Below are 20,521 nucleotides of genomic sequence, written 5' to 3' on the forward strand. Positions count from 1 at the left end.
ATTGAAAGAGTCCTAATGAAAGATGGGGGGAAAACCTGTAAAAACCAAACAAAACTTGTAAACCCACTCACATTTTGTGTTTTGTTTTTAAACAAAGCACATTTCGGTTCTTTACAAGCTGCTTGGGAAAATTATTTCCAACTTCATCCATTTTTTGGGACCTCAAATAACTGAATTAGCAACTTTTTAATGCTTTTCAACGCCATGAATTTTGAAAAGTTCAATTTAAAATGTTTTAGTCCTTTTTAAGAATCTACAGAAAACTCTAAAATAAAGGGAAAAGAAGTTTAATACTCACTGCATATTCCGTTATAGATGAGTTTGAGTTCTCGTCTCTGAAGGCAGCTAACTCGTCTCATCTCACACTCATTCGCATAGTCCACCCCGTCGCTTCCGCAGACAGGATTGTACTCAGTCTCTCCGCACTCCTGCGAGCATACGCATTTGGCAGTCGCGCCGTCTGGCGTGACCATGCACTCCGCGCCGAACGGACATTCCTTGTCCTGGCAGAGACTCGTCGTATCTAGATTTAAAAGACAGAGGGCAGTGAAAACACTTGCTGCTAAGGTTTCCATAGCTACTGGAAATGTTCGAGAGGGATTAAGGTTAGGAATGTAGCGACGACACTTGGTGACTCGTGGAATATTTCTCCACAACGCAAACTCCGCTCTCTGAAATTCTGTTAGAAGATCAATTATGTAAATGTGTACAGTCTAGCCTCCTCTCCAATCGTAAAGCAACCGATATCAAATGAGTATATATTACGCAAAAGTCGTATTGTCTTTATTAACTTCTGGAGCGAAGACTAAGCACCAGCCGATCATTAGCTTGTTAGTTTTACCATACATCAACTAATCGCACAATCAACGCTTTTTTTTATGGTTGGCGAATGAGGACAGTATCACAGAAAATATTCAAATGGTCATTATCATCACAATCCCTTGGTGAAACCGGTCGTCCATCCAGTCAACACGGCACCTGTGTCTTCGTCGTCCAAAAAAATATGCTACAGGGCACTTTATAATAAACTCCTTCTAGAATCTCAATGTATCGCTGGCTAACGATCGATGTTGACAGATATCGTACAAGGCAAGACGTCCCTCCTGATCTAGTCAATGAGGCTAGGCTCCACGTAGGAGAAAAAAAGACACTCGACGCTCGTCTGAGAGCGGAATACTTGCTTCCCTGGTGGGGTGGAAGGAACCCTTCTGGAGAAGACAAAATGGTTTCGGTTACCGAGCTATTAATCCTGTGAACTCGGTGAAGGCTGCACATACATACGATCTTATAAACAGATGCTCCTGGCTTTTAAAAACTGGTGATATCGCAGAGAGATTCCAAACAAATCTGTTCCAATTGAAAATATTGGCAAATCGTACTGAAAAGCAGTTATTAGAATGTGGATAATTGCTCAATTTCCGTATGAGAAAAAGTGCAGTGCAGTGCTAGAGGGGGCCCATACAGTGTTATTCACGCTTTCAGAGGAACGGTAGTCACTACACCATTGAGACAGCATAAGTACGTTTTTTTTTCAAGTACCACGAAGTGCTGGGTAACAGCAGGTGCAACTGAGCATCCAAAGTGTAATTCTTCTGCAAAACGTGGATTAACAACAAAATAAAAACCATCATAGACTTGACGAGAAGCAAGGTCCAATTCCGCTGTTATTTTGATTCCCCCGTAGTCAAACTTGAACCTTTACCGGCGTCAACTGATTGTAAGTGGAAGCAGAGAGACAAAAGGGTTGGACAGAGCTGTAAAGGCGTGCTCTAAACCAAAATCAAACAATCCTGATGTAGATTGATTTAGGTTAATAATCACTGTTCAAACAAATGACTCAAAACTGAAAACGCGTTCAGATAGAGTGAATTCAGAATCTCTTAAAAGCATTATACCATCCACAAATTTTGATTGTGACAAAATACAGTGAAGAAGTCACACAAAATTTGAACGCTGGATAATATTTCCTGTGAAATCACATCCATAAAAGCACATCAAATAGGTAGAAACAACGAGTAAAAAAGTCTCTGTGAAAAGATTTTTAAACTGGTGGAAACAGAAAAACTTCTTAGATCACAAAAGCCATCTTGTTTAATCGCAAAAAAATCAAACTCATCAATCTGAACTGTAAAGATCGGGATCACTGTAGTGTTATTTCAACTCTGAAACGGAACACTGCAGTAATCCACACCAATGGATAGACTTTCCTCTCAAGCAGCGTCAGTTGATTTCACAGCCAGAATTTAGAACACAGATTTTTCAAGACCATCCAATATCAACCACAGATTGTGAACTATCCAAACAGGCTTGAAACCAAATGCCATGAAACTTCTTGAAGAGCTCCTAATGACAATTCCAAATGTAAGAACGGTGTCCTCCGCATCCGTGCCAGTCTCAATATGTTTCAAGTTTATGCTCTGAAGAAGATCCGACTCCAAGTTACATTTTCTCCGCGCTTCACAGAGCAGAATTATGTCCCGGCATCAGAATGGCTTAGTACGGGCTTGGCGGGTTATGCGAGTAGCACCTTTCAACACCCTGACGAGTTCACTTTGAAGTTCATATTTTTTTTATTGTGGATTTTGATGTGAATAACACTCATCCGTATTGGGTTCTCCTTAAGAAGATCGGCAAAGAGGCTCAAGCACTGATGAGAAAACCTTCTCGTTGTTGGACCTGCAGATCTGGGAAATAAAGTCACTGGTGGCTCTAAACTTTGAGCGGTGTGTGTGTGCTTTCGACTAAAACCGAAAGTAGACTCTTTTGCTGCACTGTGGTGACGAATAAAGCAGTTTAGCGTCAAAGAAAGGGAGGGTTTGCTGGTACACGTTAACCTGTTGTGTGCTCAGGTTTCCAAATTATGAAAACACTTCAGCGTTTTCTATTCACTTACCGAAATCAAAAACGCAAATCGTCGGAACAATGCAAGCCACACTGGCAAGTATAAAGTCGGCAACAATTGGCACCCTATAGATCGGGAAAGTGTAAAACGTCGACGATCAAACAGCCATCCGAACTTCTTTTCTTGGCACCATAAGTGCTTGCTCTTGTTACAGGTGTGTGACAATGCCGCCTGTGGTTTGGGCATTGTCACGTCGGCTGCGGTGCTTGGTGGTCCGTGGCCGCTAATTCAAATGACCATGGCTAGTGTTTCATCACCATAAAAGCCACCTTTGGCACCGGTGTATTATGCCGAGAATCAAAGAGACACCCCAGAGGGGCCCCCCACCTATTCTCCGCTCTGTGTATACCCCGCCCACACCTCAAACAAAGATAGTGCAGCAATTTCTACACCAAATCTGGCCGCATGCCACTAAGTTTCCGGAGAGGGAAAAAAATGGTGTCATAATCTTTACTTTGCACCCCCTTAAAAGAAAAAAAAAAAGAAAATCTAAAAAAATATTTGTAAGTTACAATCAATTTACAAAAAAAGGCTCAAAGAAGAGAGTATGAAGAAGCTACCTCAGAACAAAAACTTCAATAAAATTTGTATCAACGCCGCACAAAGTAAAAGTTTTCAATATTGTTGACAAACACTTCAAAGTATTTTTCAATCATGTTCTTAGAAAGTTGTACAGTATTTGACCAAACAATGGCACAAACCAATTTTCTTTAATGCAACACGTGCAGGGATTGCTTTTTGGAAAAAAAAAAAAAAAGAGCTGGTCATACAATGGAAACCTTTGACATTGTATGCTTGAATGAATTAGTTGGAATATAAAAGCCCCTCGATTAACTGAAAAACTAACCCCTTTTTGAGAGTTTGGGAAGGTCTGAAGAAAAACAATCTTTGAGGAAGCAATCAGGCAAAGAACACATTGGCACAAAGAAAAATCAAAAAGAGTTGAACTTTTCATGTAGAGAGTGGGAGGGAATACAGTATTACATGAAAACAGAAAAACAGACGTCAGCGAATGGGAAATTCCACTTCAAGATAGGTTCGTTCGTCATGCTTAAAAACACACACTTCATAAACATTCTCCAGGTCCCACAGTATGTTAATGCATGGTTGAATATTTTAAGAGAGCAATATGTATTCAGATGGTTTGTATTGTCATGCGAACATGGATAATTAGCTGCTGGATTGAACTGAAAACCCCCACGCAATTTGGCTGCAAAAGCCAAAAATCAAGCAAAATACCCTATCGCATGTAAATGCAAACTAGAACTAATAAAGCTCTGGACTCTGAAGTGATTGATGGCTGATATGACCATGCATCATCAAGAAACATTGCCCCAAAGAACAAAAGGAGTTGCTCCAAAGAACAAAAGGAGTTGCCCCAAAGATCAAAAGGAGTTGCCCCAAAGAACAATAAGGAGTTGCCCCAAAGAGCAAATTGAGTTACCCACCCCAGCCCTGACACTTCACAGAGGCAACAAAGGCGATTGCCTCCATGCCCCCTGGTCATTGCCTTGGTGCCCTTGAAATGCTGCTGTAGAAATTTACAATTTCCTCATAGGGTGCCCTTAACCAAGGAGAAAATGCCCTGGTGCCCCTGCCCTTTCAAAAAAATGAAGCATACAGGCCAGCCAACCCATGAACGATACATGCTTTCCCCGCCCTCACCTAACTCCCTAAAAACACACCACACTCAGTAAAAAGGAGCAACCTCGTAGCATGGACACAGTTGACCATTTGTCTGCACTTTACATTAGTAGCGAAAACAAAATGTCAGACGTTCAAACTCGGTTGAACTTTAAGCTTTTGTCATTCAAATCACTACTGATAGTGATAGGTGTAAAGCCTTCCATCAGTCTGGAGTGTCTTTATACCGTCCTGCGCTCAACAAGGCTTAAATTCCACCTTTCAAAATATATTTCCATTGTTGGGCTGGATTGTCCCAAAAGACAATGGAGTGTTTCAAAAGAGAAGGCACAACAGCTTTTTGAAGTCTATTCTCTGAATCAAAGTCTGGTTAACAATAACATTAATTAATTGTGTACATTTTCATTAATCAAGCAATCATGATCTCTCTCCTATATAAACTGCATATTTTGTTCTGTTATTTTATCCACTTAAATTCGCCTCATGGATAATCCCCCCCCCCCAAACTGTAAATGGTGACGTTTCAGTACAAAAATATTGACAGGGTGATTGACAGCTCCCATATTGTTATAGCTACTTCGACTTCATTGCGCTCTATTACAAACTAGCAAGTTCCCCTTGCAATGATTCTGAACCACAGGGGGAAGCCCCCTTCCCCTCCCGCTCACAACCCTTCCCCCTCCCCCTCTGAACTCTTCCCCCTCCCGCTCAGAACCCTTCCCCCTCCCGCTCAGAACCCTTCCCCCTCCCCCTCTGAACCCTTCCCCCTCCCGCTCAGAACTCTTCCCCCTCCCCCTCTGAACCCTTCCCCCTCCCGCTCAGAACTCTTCCCCCTCCCCCTCTGAACCCTTCCCCCTCCCGCTCAGAACTCTTCCCCCTCCCCCTCTGAACCCTTCCCCCTCCCGCTCACAACCCTTCCCCCTCCCCCTCTGAACTCTTCCCCCTCCCGCTCAGAACCCTTCCCCCTCCCGCTCAGAACTCTTCCCCCTCCCCCTCTGAACTCTTCCCCCTCCCGCTCAGAACTCTTCCCCCTCCCCCTCTGAACCCTTCCCCCTCCCGCTCAGAACTCTTCCCCCTCCCCCTCTGAACCCTTCCCCCTCCCGCTCAGAACCCTTCCCCCACCCACTCAAAACCCTTCCCCCTCCCCACCACGACATTTCAAAATTAATGGTGTGACAGATTTAATAGCCCTACCTCAACTATGTCATTGCCCCCGATTGCCTCTCCTCCCCCCCCCCCCCAAAAAAAAAGAAAAAGAAAAAAAGAATAAATAAATAAATAAACAAAAAATGGAAATGTCTAGTTACGCCACTGGTCCTGAACTTCCTTAAGACCTTCTCTGTCTGAAACTTTCATAGCTCCATGGTCATATCAACAAAAACCTTTTAAAATCTACCCATTTTTCTCTTGGCATGCATAGCAAATGAAGTACACATTTCTCCCCGATAGACCACCGATTTCACAAAATAATTCGTAGAAACCTTACTTGAAAAAGTTGACACTTTGAAAACCTTGTCCTCCCTCTTGGAAATCCTTTCGACAAAGCTTATTAGGTTCAAGTTTTGACAAGAGCAGAAATGACAGAATGCATGGAACTCTATTCTCCATCTTTGTAACCTTTAGACAAAGTCCTTAAGCTGTTTTCTTTTTTTCCCATTACTGTTCAGAAAATAAATCATACATTTTTTCTTTCCTCAAAAATCACCGTCTCTCAGGGGAAAAGTATTTCTCAAGACCTGTGACCTTGGCCAAATGGTTCTCTAATCTCCCATTTACATTTGCTAAGTTCAATGGACAAGAAATTAAGCGGATTATTTTAACACTATCAAAATACTATTAAGTTATGTGCCAAGGGCAAAGGTGTGATTGCATTCTGACAGGAGGGGAATTTTTCTGTTTTCGAACAATGTCAATCATGGTGCTAGGCGAAAGGGCACATGTTTACAGCGTTCTGGTAGACTAGCAGCCTTCATGGCGAGTATTCATTGTGAAGTTCTTGAATAAATAGACTGGGAAATGTGCGGTCCTGTAATATAAAGTGGACTGGGTTCAAAAGTAGAAGACCCTTTTTAGTGTGCGGTTTTCATTGGGTGTGTGCAATTCTGGAAAAATTTGTTTACTCTTACCAATGTTACGCACTTACGCTCTTTATATAACGGCAAATGGCTTTGTGAAATAAGCCACTGCAGACAGACGATTTTACTTTGAATTGAACCCAAAGTTATGATTTACTTACTGTAGATAATTAATAATAATATTAAAAAAAAGTCAAAAAGGAAAACCCCTCCAAGATTTAATGAACAATTCTGTTAAACTCTGGTGTAAAAAAAAAGGAGAACACTTAAAATGCCAATGGCTTATTTATTAGAACAACGATGTGGCAATGTGCGGGGTCAACCAACCACACAAAGCCGACCTCAGCAATACAAACCTCTAAAGTGTAACATAAAGGGATAAAAAAGAAACTATTTTCAACACCAAGAGGAACAAAATAATTGCCCAATTATGAAAATCCTGTTCTTAGAGGTTTGTACAATTGCAGGCATTTGAGTAACTATCCATAAAAAAAGAGGGGAAAACTGGGCAAGAAAAAAAGAGGAAAAGATAATACTCCTATACTTTTGTACACAGAAAGTGAAGAAAAAAGAGGAAAATCAAAACCCAAAAAGAGGAAATCAGATGAAAAGAGGAAGTCTCACATGCCTGCATAATGACTCCGGCTTGTTAAATCAAAGAAAGATTATGGAAGTTTTGGAGGAATTTAAACTTTGAAGACATGGAGGTTTATTGCCAATAAAGCCCTCAGCACGTGCTGAAATATTTTATTGTTAAAACCGAAACAAGCCTACTAGTCAGGTCATATGCCAAGATATCCTAAGCTGGACCATACCACACAACCTAGAGGGGTGTCTCAATCAACAGGGTTGGTTAGGAGGAGCAGGACAAACTTCTGCCATCATCCTTTTTTGTGTACAAAATTGGTCAGTCAACTGTCAATGGTAGATGCAACCAAATCAAAGGAATACGCAATAAAAAAATACAAAACTTACCACAAGGCCCCGACGAAGCAACACCTATCTTCTTTCGTAACCTACAGGCCGACGCCCGCAGGTAACAGTTGTTGTTGTACGTGACACTGTCGTCCCCGCATACCGGCGAGAAAATGTCCGGACATTCCTCCGGACAGAAGCATTCCGCCTGGCTATCACTCGTCTCTCTGCAAATGGAGCCGTAGGCACACAGAATTGTGGCGCAAGGACCTAAGTGTAAGGAACAGAGGAGATTTGATTAACTACGTAAAAAAACGGTGCTTTGTGATCTTTGATAACAAAAAACCAGTTCTTGGCCGAGTGGTTAAGAGCATCGAATTCAGAGCAAGTGTGGATTCGAATCCCGGTCGTGACACTTGTGTCCTTGAGCAAGATACTTTTCTATAATTGTTTCTCTTCACCGAGGGGTATAAATGGGTACCTGCGATGGGTATTTGTTGAAAGGGTCATATGAAGAACATTCTTCTCGTTCACTCTTTGAATGCACTGCAAACTGGGTTTTGAATAGAATCACCAAGAAAGAAAAAAAACCGATAATGAATTTCTCCTACTTTCTGTCAACTGTGAAATCGAGAAGGCATTTAGGGTAGAAATGTTGTTTGGTATAATAAAATAAAAAAAAAGAGAGAGAGAAAAAAAGAACCGTTTCCACAAAAGTTTAATTGTAAGTCCGGCCGGGAACCCGTTCCATAGTTGAACTTTATAGGTTCAGATTGATGTCAGTGTTCTGTAGGTGGAGTATTTCTTTGATGATGCTACAATGTATGAGTTGCCCAGGCTAGCTGATGTTGATACGACAACAAACGTTTATAGGGTTTACCGAGAGGTCTGCAGTGTTCCCGAGGCCCTTTATAATCCAATGCGTGTCAAGCGAATAAAATATATTTCCCCATTAAAATCGGTGTAAATATGAGCTAAATATGGTTATGTTGACAAGACTTGTGACGCACTGATAATTGTTTTGTTTACACAGTGTTTTGCCTTGACGACATTACTTCAAAGCGAAATGATTCTCAAATTGCTTTTTACTTTTGAAAGCTGTCGAACAACCCAAAGGCCTGAAATAGCAACGGAGGTGATTGCCTCCATGCCCCTTGTCGCTTGTCAATTGCCTTGGTGCCCTTGAAATGACAGTAGAAATGTACAATTTCCTAATAGGGTATTCCTTTATTAAGTTAAAAATATACTTGGTTCCCTTTCAAAAGCGAAGCATACAGGCCTGCGTAGTTTTTAATAACCACCTTACTCCAAAGTGAAACGATTATCAAATTGCTTTATACTATTGAGAGCTGCTGAGTGCCATTAATGCCACTTTTTAGTGCCATTTTTTAAGAGTGATTCCCAAACATATACTTTCCCTTTAAAAAGACGAAAAGAGAAAGTTGTTCCATAACAAAAGACAAATTTAGGGTCAGAATCGGCGGAATAAAATCCAACCATACAATTTTATTTTCTTCTGTAAATCCGAACACCCGGTTGCCTTTGACTTTGAATTAAAGCAAAGCACCTACATGACTACTACTACCAAAGTCAAACCACAAAACTGATCGCTTCAGCTAGACGACCCTCTCAAAACACCACCCTTTTCAAATGAAATCATGTGTGTAAAATAGCCTCCGATTTGAAAGGGGCCGCGAACCTTGCCTAAAACCTTTTCAAAACAGAGCTCTTAAGTGGCACACTGGTACCCCCCCCCCTAAAAAAAAGAGAAAAAAATGGGGGGAAAAGAGAAAACAAAAAGTGGGGTTCATGAAAGGAACTCTGGGGGTAGCAACGGGGCGGGGGCTTTATCCTTCTTGCATCAGAGGTCAACTTGTCAACAGCACTCGCTTGACTTGTGCATTGTGCTAAGCATATTGACTTAACTGATTTTCGAGGATTTTTCAGCGCATCGGCAGGGTGTCCCATCGCTGTGCAAACTGAACCGCGAAAGTCGGCTTTCTGATTCGAAAGAACGCAAGAAATATTTTTACTTTTTTTTTTTTTTTAAAGAATGACACATCGGGAAACTTCTCCCTAACACTTCCCTGACAGTTTTCCAATATGAAACTGATACTTTTCGCACTTAGGAGTGTTTAGTTTAGCCAGGGAAGTTACACCTATAATGATTAAAAAACATCCATCCGGATATAAATGTGTGGGAGCTGAGAATAAATACTGGCTCGATATCCGTTCCCAGCAGGGTAACTTGACCCAGTTTTTATTGAGTTGTTCGGAAGAATAAAAAATATGTCTGAAAAGTATATCTTTTTTTCGGAAGAGTACAATTCATTCCAGTTCTATAGTTCTCAATAAATATATCGTTGCCACCCAACATGTGGTATCCACATGGGATGAAGTCACAATTCGTGGATAAAACATAAAGTAGCTATTTATGGTTTGTCAATGGTTTTGGTTTTGGGCAAGTCCATACATGTTACAGGCCTGGAAGATCATCTTTGAGAGGGCAACGCCATTTTAATTTTTGAGTCCCAGTCGGGACACCTGTGTCCTTATGATGCTTTGTCCTTAAGACACTTCATGATGCTTTGTCATTCAGGTGGGACGTAAAGCTGTTGGTCCTGTATGTTGTGTAACACACAGAAAAGAAAACCAGTGCAGTTATCTAAAAGAAAAGGGGTCGGCTTCGGTGTTCCTTGTTTGATTGGCAGCATTCTGCGCCACAGCACCTTGTAAACCATTACTTGGTGCTATGTCAAAAGGGTTAGGTACTAGTCCCAACTTAGGACTAGTCCTAGGAGATAACTTAAGGCTCGTCCTACATGTCAGTTACTCGTCCTTACTCGAGATAAGACTAGTCTTAACTCTTTGTGAAATCCACCCCTGGTCTCATAACTCAAACGTAGTCCCACATACCTTGCAGGAAAATACTGAATGTTTTAAAGCCTTGAGCGTCAATGAGTGACGGATATAAGTAAGCGCTATATCAGAAGCCACTATAAATACTATATTATTGTAGCCCTATTCCCCTTTAGTTCTACGAAACATTGTACCACGTCTGAAAACGTAAAAATATCTGGCATGCCGACATACATGAACCATCTGTCATGTATTCAGCAACATCGTACTTTGAACCCACTCAGGGAGAATTATTCTCCAACATGTCCTGAATTGTCGTGGGCATAAACATGTCGAGTTTGCCGAGCACCGTTGGCATGTAAGAGCCATCCTGATTCAGGTTGATTCACTTGAATTCTGTTTATTTTGGGGCATGCAACGGACCCGTGCTGATGGTCCGATGGCGTAACAAGCTTTCGGGGTTTTTGGGAGGCACAGCTGTGACACTTTTACAGGAAATCAGTGCTCGTGCAAATTTGGTTGAATTCCCAAAATGTTGACGACGGCCTGTACAGTTTTGTACAGACGATTTTTAGCTCATTCTTAAACATTGACCTTTTGCAGAAGTTGTTAAACAAGCGTGTTCAAATGCGCAGAAAGTAAGACCCGTTTGAAAAGCTGTAGTTTAAGGTCATCTTTAAACAAAGCACCTATACCTCCATAGTAAACAACAATCTTTGGAATGTACAGACTTAATTTATTTTAATGTCTGATGACATCACGTTTCAAATTTCGCTCTGAAAAAATATCAAAATAAAATGACCATTTTAATGAAGAGAAAGTCACACATAATGCTTCAGATTGCACAGTAGTGATTTTAAAACCAAAGATAAGCAAGTAGAAACAATTCCAACGTCCTTGGTTTCAATGTTGAACCCCCCGGTTTTGAAAAACCTCAGGCGAACCCTTGTAAAATATTTTATTATAAATTACACAGTGTTTCTGAAAAGAATCATTTCGTGTCCTTTACCAAAACCCCAGACCTGATAATTCACAGAGGCAGACTGCCTCCGTGCCCCCTGGTCATTGCCTTGGTGCCCTTGAAATGCTCCAGTAGAAGTTCAAATTTCTACTGGCAATTTCCTCAAAGGGTGCCCTTAACCAAGGAGAAACTGCTTTAGTGTCCTTGCCTTTTCAAAAACGAAGCATACACTACAGGCCTAAAACCCACACTCTCCTTTGGTTATGAACTTATGTTAGGCCGTGTCCGAAACGACGACTTCGGCTACAGCTACGTCTAGATCAGCGCGTCTACCAGTGTTGAAGAATAGGCAGATGCACGCGATCTAGCCGTAGCTGTAGCCGAAGTCGCCGTTTCGGACACGGCCTTAACAGAAATGAGCCTGCCTGATACGGAAGGCTTTTCCCATCGTCTGATGAAGACATTAAAGTGCCTGAAATTCTTGATTCGTAACTCAGAATGATGACATTCTCTGGGCTCATGTCACGGCTGGATCATTTAAAGGTGCTACAACATACAAAAGCCAGAAGTGTACATTTCAGCAATAAGCTGTTTGCGAGTTTTATTAAGTCGGGTACATTGACTTCCTTAGTTTTAAATTACTGCTTCAATTCCTCAGACTATAGAGACATGGCTGGCATATTTAAAGGTATTCAAACAAAATATTGCCAACAGAGTACATTCCTTCCATTTGCGAGTTTGATTTGAATAATGTCTGGTACATTGACTTCCTAAGTCAGAAGTTACTGCTTAAATTTGAATTCCTCAGACTACATGTATAATGGCATGAACTGGCTGATTAAAAGGTCACAAGGTGCTACACCATATTTTAGAAGACAAACAAAATTCATGAATGCTCAATACTAGATTACCACAGTTTGCTCATCTGGAGGTTGCTATACAACAGCTTACCCAAACTATTTGACAAAGCAACTGTCTCTACAGTCTGTGAATTTCAAATTTAGGTGGTATTTTGTATCCTGACAATTAGCGTGTGAATCAGCCACGATTCGCACGTACTGGCTGATCGCCTAGCTCTAATAGCTTTTGCATGTGGACAACCCTGCCCTTTAAAATTTTTGCCATCTGTAGGTGTTACATTATTCTAGATTTTGTCCGCAGAGTCACCGCCCACCAACCTTTCCCCCTCACTCAATCCATCCCTCATCATTTCTACAAATGACATTCCCCTAAATGTCTAAAACCAGAGTAAATCAAGTTACGATCATAGACTTCATGGAAGTCTCTAATGGAGTATGTCAGAGACCTTGGGGCAAGTGGGATCAGAGGGATTGGACCCTCTCTATGTACCTCAACTTGTCAGGCAATTTATTTTGTGTCACAATGTCTCTCGGATAAGTTCTAGTGTCGACAAGTTCGCAGTCCAACCCCTGGACCTTAAGTTGTCACAAAACACTGGATTTCCCGCACGTATACATTTACTGATTAGGCCAACTACACACAAAAAGTATTGCAGTTTTTGAGAAAGAGGTAATTTCTCACTCAAATAATAAAATACTTCAGGCCTGAAGCCTTTTATAGCACACAAATTTGTGCGACAAGGGTGTTTTTAAGTAGGATTTGAAACTTTGCATGGTGGAAATATGATACATGTAGAAAGGTTTGCGGTAACACCATGTAATGACCATCTCTAATGAGTTGGGGTGGTTCTGAAAAGAACCGTTGGTTTCGACTCGACGTTTCGATCAGTATGCTCTGATCAGCTTCTGGAGAAAGGTGTTTTTCCTTTCATATTCTCTTGCAACTTCGATGACCAATTGACTCCAAGTTTTCACAGATTTGTCATTCTATGCATTGTATGTTTGGATACACCAAGTGCGAGTATTGGTCTTTGACAATTACCCAAGGTGTCTATAGTGCCTTAAAATTTACTCCTCAAGTTTTAGAGTTAAATACACCCGGGGTTCGGCAACTACTACTGCAGTGACAAAACACAAACCATTGATTAGTTTTGCCGTGGCCCCCACTAGACTATTTTGCATGTGGAAGCGGGAACAGCAAAAGACAAATTGATCACATCGGGTGAAGTCCAGGTCACAGAGAGTCAATCCTATCATTCCAAAGTTTAAATGCCTTAAAACTAAAAAAGATTAATGTGGCAACAAGAGGGTTGGGATATTACAAAGTACGGCTCAACCTTTGACAGCATGCTGTCAGAAAGAATCTCCCAGGTGTCTGTGGACAGGTAGAACATTTTCATGTATTTCAAGTATTTAAGCTAGTAATTCAAAGGTACTGCAGGCCACATTTGGTTATTTATTTTCAAAGACCAGTATTCTCACTTGGTGTATCCCAACATACCCATAAAATAAAAAATCTGTGAAAACTTGGACTCAATTGATCATCGAAGTTGCAAGAGAACAGTAAAAGAAAAAACATCCATGTTGCAAAAAAGTGTGCGCTTTCAGATGCATAATCAAAGGCTTTAGGCCTGAAGTCGTTTTATATTTGAGAGAGAAAACTATGTTCCTCCGTAGGGAGCCGTTTCTCACAATGTTATCAACAGCTCTCCATTGCTCATTACCAATTAAGTCTTTAGGCTAAAAATGACTTTTTGAGTAATTACCAATGGTGTCCAGTGCCTTTAAAGTGGGTGTTCAGCATGCAGTAGTTTTATTTTGGTGCTGTGAAATGTAGAACTTTAAAATTAGCTGTCTGAATTTGCCATAATTCAAACAAGCAGGGAGTCCTAATTCCTCCTGAAACACCCCTGTTTAAAAACCAACATTCAGCAATAGGAACACCAGGCCATCTATTATAGATAAACTCATACTCTATTTACAAGCGCATGTAAATATGCGTGACACTGCTTGCCGACCAGCATGACCAGGCACTTCCAAAGCACATTGTTTAAGTCACATTTTTTTATTTTTTTTATTAGCATGTTTAAGACAAAGTGGTCTAAAGAGCGCCAACCTCAAACTTAAATGTTTCTGATCAGCAGGGTGAGGGTTCACATCCCAGTCAGGGCACTTGTGTCCTTGAGTTAGATACTTTACCATAATTGCTTTATCCTTTGATTGGAATATTAATTAAGCCAAAGATCCTGGATACTAGAATTTATAGAACCCAGAACACTTGGCGTGGAAGAGTAGGGGTTAAAGGCAGTGAACACTATTGGTAATTACTCAAAATATTTATTAGAATAAAACCTTACTTGGTAACAAGTAATGGGGAGAGGTTGATAGTAAAAAACATTGTGAGAAACGGCTCCCTCTGAAGTAACGTAGTTTTCGAGAAAGAAGTAATATTCCACGAATTTGATTTCGAGGCCTCAGAATTAGATGAGGTCTCGAAATCAACTTGCATCTGACAGCACACAACTTCGTGTGACAAGGTTGTTTTTTTCTTTCGTTATTATCTCGCAACTTCGACGACCAAATTCAAGCTCAAATTTTAACAGGTTTGTTATTTTATGCATATTGTTGAGATACACCAAGTGAGAAGACTGGTCCTTGACAATTACCAATAGTGTCTACTGTCTTTAACCCAGGTGTTTCTGGTTCACATAGCAAGCACCCTTGTGTACAGGTTTCCTCAGGCTTTGCGAGCTACAGTGATCAAGTTCACTTAGAAGGCCTCCACGGTTTCATTATCAGAAATATCAAGTAATAACAATAGAACTGTAAATTATTGTACACTGTTCCTTATTTTCTTTGAACAAGTTGACATTTGCCGATTTTAAAGAGTTCAAGGTGATTGAACATGGACAGAATGCATTCTGTCAAGCTTCTTTCTAAACAAAAAATCAAGGACACAAATTTTGGCCATAAAAATGTTTAATAGAAACTTTATGCCGAGCATTTTAAAGTTTGGTAGTCACCTCAATCGCAATAAAAACTGTATATTCTCTTTCACAAAGGGACAGACTTTATCACACAGTGGCGGTGAGGAGAATTTCATGTTTCACCGCAAATAAGGAGCTGCATTGTTCCTATTAGGTAGAGAGTGTTTATCACCACTAAAAAAAAAAAAACATTAAAATTTTATTGGGGTGTTTTTCATAAAAGATCTCGGATTGAGTTGTGGTGGCTCTATAAAGAGCCGATCGGTGCATGCTCTGATCACAATTTCCTGAGGACCAATTGAGTGTTCCTTGTTTGCTTCTTTCCCCCCCCCCCCCCCCCCCCTACAGTAAGAGCTAATACCACACAGCCAGATGGCCACCTCAATTTGAAGGCTACTTTTAACTGATTTGGGCTTTTGACCCTGATCAACTGCCACCAGGGGCACATTGACGCCTCATCCTGGGGCTGAAACAAGGTTACTTTCACCACAGTCCTTTTATGGACGGTAGGCACAGATATCATCCATCAGGAGCTTGGTTGGACTAGCAGAATCCACCTTACCTTTTGCAAGTGCCTTAACCAAATGCACAAGTCTCATGACCTGGATTCGAACCCACACTCTGCTGCTGACAATACCAGAGCTTGGGTTCGGTGAACTAGGCCACTCGGCAACCACACGCCAAAACTGAATGAAACTACCTCACTAGATTATGTTCCAAGTCGATCATGCAAAGTTTCAAATCCTACTGATTTAAATATGGTGTCTGTCCATAATGTACCTTTTTTTTTTTAAGCAAGAAGTCCAAAAGAAAATAATCTTGAAATTAATCGAAGTCTTACCTTCCGTTATAGGTTCTCTCGTCACATATGGAACATCTGAAAGAAACAAAAATAAAAACCAACCAATAAATTTACAAATTGTTTACCAACACTTTTTGTTTTCAGTATACAGTATACGTTCACCTGAACTTAAAAGTACTGCAAACAAATCTGACACACTTCCCTAAAAGAGGTCTCCATCATAATTAACCAGGGTTTTTTTTCTCTGTGCAGAAATAAAACATAATTGGTTATTGAGATTTTTTTTTACCACTATGCAAAAATAAACAATTAGGGTTTGTTTTGTTTACGAGGGTCAAATTCAAATCTGCAAGACAGGCACAGACCTGTGTGCTTCTTTTTTGGAAAGAGGTATGTTTAACTCCGCAACAATTTGCATTTATCTGGCAGGGAATTTCCCTATCCAAAATGTTAATTTAGCTTTTGTAAAAAATAATGTTTTTTTTTTTCAAAACAAGCAATCTGACATTTTTTCTTTCTTTTTAGGACATTGTCTGACTGACATCTCCATCTGAACAGAAGGGTGTTTGATTTTGAAATTTGACCCTAAAGAAAAATTATCATAATGATTTTTTTTATTTTTATCGTATCTTTAAAGCAAATTTGCAGAGTGGGGCAAAGAAATAAAAGAAAGAACCAAAGTACACAAACATACATCTGATAAGTGCAACAAGAGAGAATATGACACAAATGAAGGCCACAGCCAACACCAGAATATGAATCCGTTTTGGTCCTCGTCGGCGTTCAAAAATAGCTACAGTTTCACATTTTATCTTCTCCATTGTTGGGACTCTGCCTGCTGGAGTATGCTGAACCGGTGAGGCGCTGGGTTTTGATCGAGTTCCATCCAGAGACATTTTAAGCGTGCCGGGTTTTCCATGGTAGAGCGTGTATAAATCCTGGCTGTACTGAGTTACCCTGGAACAACACTGGGTGGGTTTCCATTGCAAGTTCACCTACAACTATTGACTCAATGGAGAGGGAAAAAAAAGAGTTGGCTCTCAAGAGCTCTCTGGATATCAAGGCAAGGACTGTACCATTCCACTCAACGGGGGTGACCCAAAAGTCAATGACACCCTTGGAATTGGGTGATGCCTTTTAACTGATTTCCTCGCTCCGCTTAGTACAAAAGAAGAATGCCTGATGACCGAAATTAAATTACCTAATCACCTCTCACACCACCAGACGCTATTCTCTCTCCGCAGATTCAAGTATTTTAAATTCCCCAGGTACAATTGAACTCATATTGACGGAGGGGACGTCTAGTATTACAGTTCAAATAAAATGGGACTGGCAATTCCACTTTTCAATACAGTGTACATGGTAGAACTGAGGACGGCAGTGGATTTAAACGCAGGGACAATGACAAGTTCATACAGAGGGCCCCAGAGCCTATTGACAATGATCCTGAGCTGAATCTGATAAAGCAGTTAGGTTACTAAGGGGGTTTGATAATACACAGCGAACGAGCACCAATCAGTATACCATGAACAGGTTTATATTATTAATAAAAAGCCATCATGACCACCATGGCGTAAGGTCTATTTTGCCTTTTCATTTTTGATTCTATTATTCCGAATCGAACTTGATCTTGGCTCCAGGCACCCGGGATGAAGTGTGGGAACCCACTGGGTATTTGACAAAGTCATTGTTACCTCACACCCAGGCTCAGCCTCTACTTTGAATCTTAAGCCGTGAAAAAAAAAACCGGAGGGATACTCGGCTGGCGAAGGGGGGAAAGTTAAGGGATTTTGGTGGAGCTCAGGCGCGGTAGGTGTCAACTCCGGTTCGTCAGCGTTGCCTTTTCTTTTGTGGGTGTGACGGCGCTGACAAGGTTTCGTGAGAAACTTTCCGAGTTGGGGTTAGACGCTGGGATTCTTCTGTGTGAAGGAAGTCAGGGATAGTGTGATTTTTGTCGAAATGGAGAAAAGCATTTTTTTTTTTCCAATTTTTTTTCTCACTCAAATGGAAAGTAAGTTGCTATTGGATGTGAATAAGGCCGTTAACAATTCCGCACTTCGGTTTTGACGAATAAAACCCTGAAACGATTCTTGTTGCCTCTACAATAAAAACCAAATGAACAATCTTTGTACTCGCGGCCGAATTTTCATAGAGCTGATTAAGCAGTAAACAATGCTTCTGCTGAGCAAAAATAAGTATTTTACCAGTCACAGGTACTGGTATATTGGCTAAAATTTTCCCAGGTTAGCTAAAGGATTTGGGTACTTTTGTAACACACAACACAATTAAAATATTACTAGCTGAGGGGCTGTAGTTTTTTGAGAAATTAGTAAAACAATGTCGTTCATTAGGTCCTAGGCTCCAGTGTTCCACAGGTCCTAGGCTCCAGTGTTCCACAGGTCCAAGGCTCCAGTGTTCCACAGGTCCTAGGCTCCAGTGTTCCACAGGTCCTAGGCTCCAGTGTTCCACAGGTCCAAGGCTCCAGTGTTCCACAGGTCCAAGGCTCCAGTGTTCCACAGGTCCAAGGCGCCAGTGTTCCACAGGTCCTAGGCTCCAGTGTTCCACAGGTCCTAGGCTCCAGTGTTCCATAGGTCCTAGGCTCCAGTGTTCCACAGGTCCAAGGCTCCAGTGTTCCACAGGTCCAAGGCTCCAGTGTTCCACAGATCCTAGGCTCCAGTGTTCCACAGGTCTTAAGTGCCATGTTCCTTTTGCCCTGAGCGCCATGGTCAAGTTTATGTTACTTTAAAGTGCTGGATTTGACTATAAAGTATTACATGCGAGATACCTTCTATGTTACATTTTCCCAGGCTTGGCCCTAGGCACAGTGCCAAGTGCTGTTGAATAATACATCCCTGGGCATTGCATAGAATGAATGCAGAAAAAAAAAGATACAAAGGCTGAACTGTGCTTGAAATTCTATCAAAAGTACCTTGACAATACTGCCCTGGGATTGTATGGTCAAAGAATATGTCACTTCCAGGGGTTAGTGACCAGAGGAGTCAATTGGGTGTGCTGTTCGTGGGAAGGAGGTTGTGTACCTTCTGAATCATTATCATGTTTATATAATTTTTATAACACTATGTGGTATTGGGCTGTATTGATGCAACAAAACAACAGACAGTTGAAATGAAATTTCACTCCAACTAAACAGAAATCTGAAACAAACAAACAAACCAGAAAAAGAAAATACACACATTTTGCTTGCATAAGTAAATCATTATGTGCATAAAAAACACAGGCAAACAATTGTTAACTACTCATAGAAAATCAAACTTTTCTCAGTCTAGGGACACAAGGGGGCAGCATTTGACTATTGCACTGATGCATTTTATTGAGCTGAAACTAACATCTCTACCTGGCCACAAGAGGGCGATATTGCACCTCACCACTAAATTCCTATATGTCAACTGAAGGCCCCACAACTTTAACAAAGCCAATGTTGTATGGTGAAATCAATCAAAACAAACTTGCCCACCTCAATATGGCGCGCGTTCAGTGAAAAAGGATCGCCCAAAAGTCTTCTATTGTCATCCAACCAATTACGAAAAATAAATCACAAACAGTTCGGCTCATCAAAGATCCTATGTCACATTTTTGGCCGATTTGACCCCAAAATTATGATTTAAAATTCAATAGGTATTTTGATGGGGGTCGAGAAAGTTACAAGCTTTCATTTGAGCCATTGCTCGAAAAAGTCCGCCAATTATTAGCAGCAGTGAAATAAAGTGCTCAAATTAGTTTTTGTTGGGATCCTGACAATATCACGTGACCAATTCTTATGTGTTTTATTAGAAACTTTTTAAATTTTTGTCATGGTTCCTGACCATTAACAGTAAAAGTTAAACTTTTTTTCGCTATAGTGGGTTATACTCTTTGAAATACCATTCACTCACAAAAATATATATTTTTTTTTTCAATGTTTGGGGCCAAAAATCTGACATGACATCTTTGATGTATTACATTGAAAATGAATTTGAATTAGAATTAAGGTAATAGAAGGCATAGAGAACATTGACTTCACAATTTGTCTTTTAAAATGGGAGTGGGGGGGGGGGGTTCAACAATATTGGTATCCTACATAAGTCTTGCCTAACAATAAATTAGACACAATTTCTATTTGTACTTGTCGTTATCTTTAATAGTGGGTAATTAATCCTTGGGCCTGTTTGTACATATGGTACGGTGACACCAATACGAAGTCATACAGCGCTAGGTAAAGCGCCTACACACTGTGTAATCATGGATGCCGTAGTCACATCTAACCCCTTAGGAATTTTTATTTTAGGCATTAATCCAAAAACCACACATACCTACTTGCCTCAGTGCATAATCTACTATACACCCACACACCCATTGCAATTATTTTAAAGGGCGACAGAGAATTGGGTCGTGGAACTATATTTCTCTGTGGGGTTGTTTTGTTTAAAGTCTGCTAACCTTGCATAGCTTCGAATGTATGTTTTACAATTGTATTGTTTTGTTGTGTTTTATCATAAGAAAACCTACAGTCTGAATA

At 40.7% G+C, this 20,521-nt stretch overlaps 1 protein-coding gene across 3 annotated transcripts in view; it reads right to left on the reverse strand.

Moving 5' to 3' along the window:
- The window catches only part of LOC117302105 (agrin-like), a 47,962-nt gene extending 30,936 nt beyond the window's left edge, over nucleotides 1–17,026 (reverse strand). For 2 of the 3 annotated variants that reach the window (XM_033785903.1, XM_033785901.1), the window contains exons 1-4: nucleotides 16,700–17,025; nucleotides 16,045–16,080; nucleotides 7,597–7,806; nucleotides 299–523 (exon numbers count right to left, since the gene is read on the reverse strand). In XM_033785903.1, coding sequence (XP_033641794.1) covers nucleotides 299–523; nucleotides 7,597–7,806; nucleotides 16,045–16,080; nucleotides 16,700–16,901 — 673 coding nt within the window. In that variant the 5' untranslated portion in view covers nucleotides 16,902–17,025. Of the gene's footprint in view, nucleotides 1–298; nucleotides 524–7,596; nucleotides 7,807–16,044; nucleotides 16,081–16,699 lie in introns of all 3 variants that reach the window. The other variant, XM_033785902.1, reaches the window with a different exon arrangement.
- Between the last annotated feature and the right edge of the window lie 3,495 nt (nucleotides 17,027–20,521).

Source organism: Asterias rubens, chromosome 18 (assembly GCF_902459465.1).
Source record: "Asterias rubens chromosome 18, eAstRub1.3, whole genome shotgun sequence".
NCBI classification, from domain to species: domain Eukaryota; kingdom Metazoa; phylum Echinodermata; class Asteroidea; order Forcipulatida; family Asteriidae; genus Asterias; species Asterias rubens.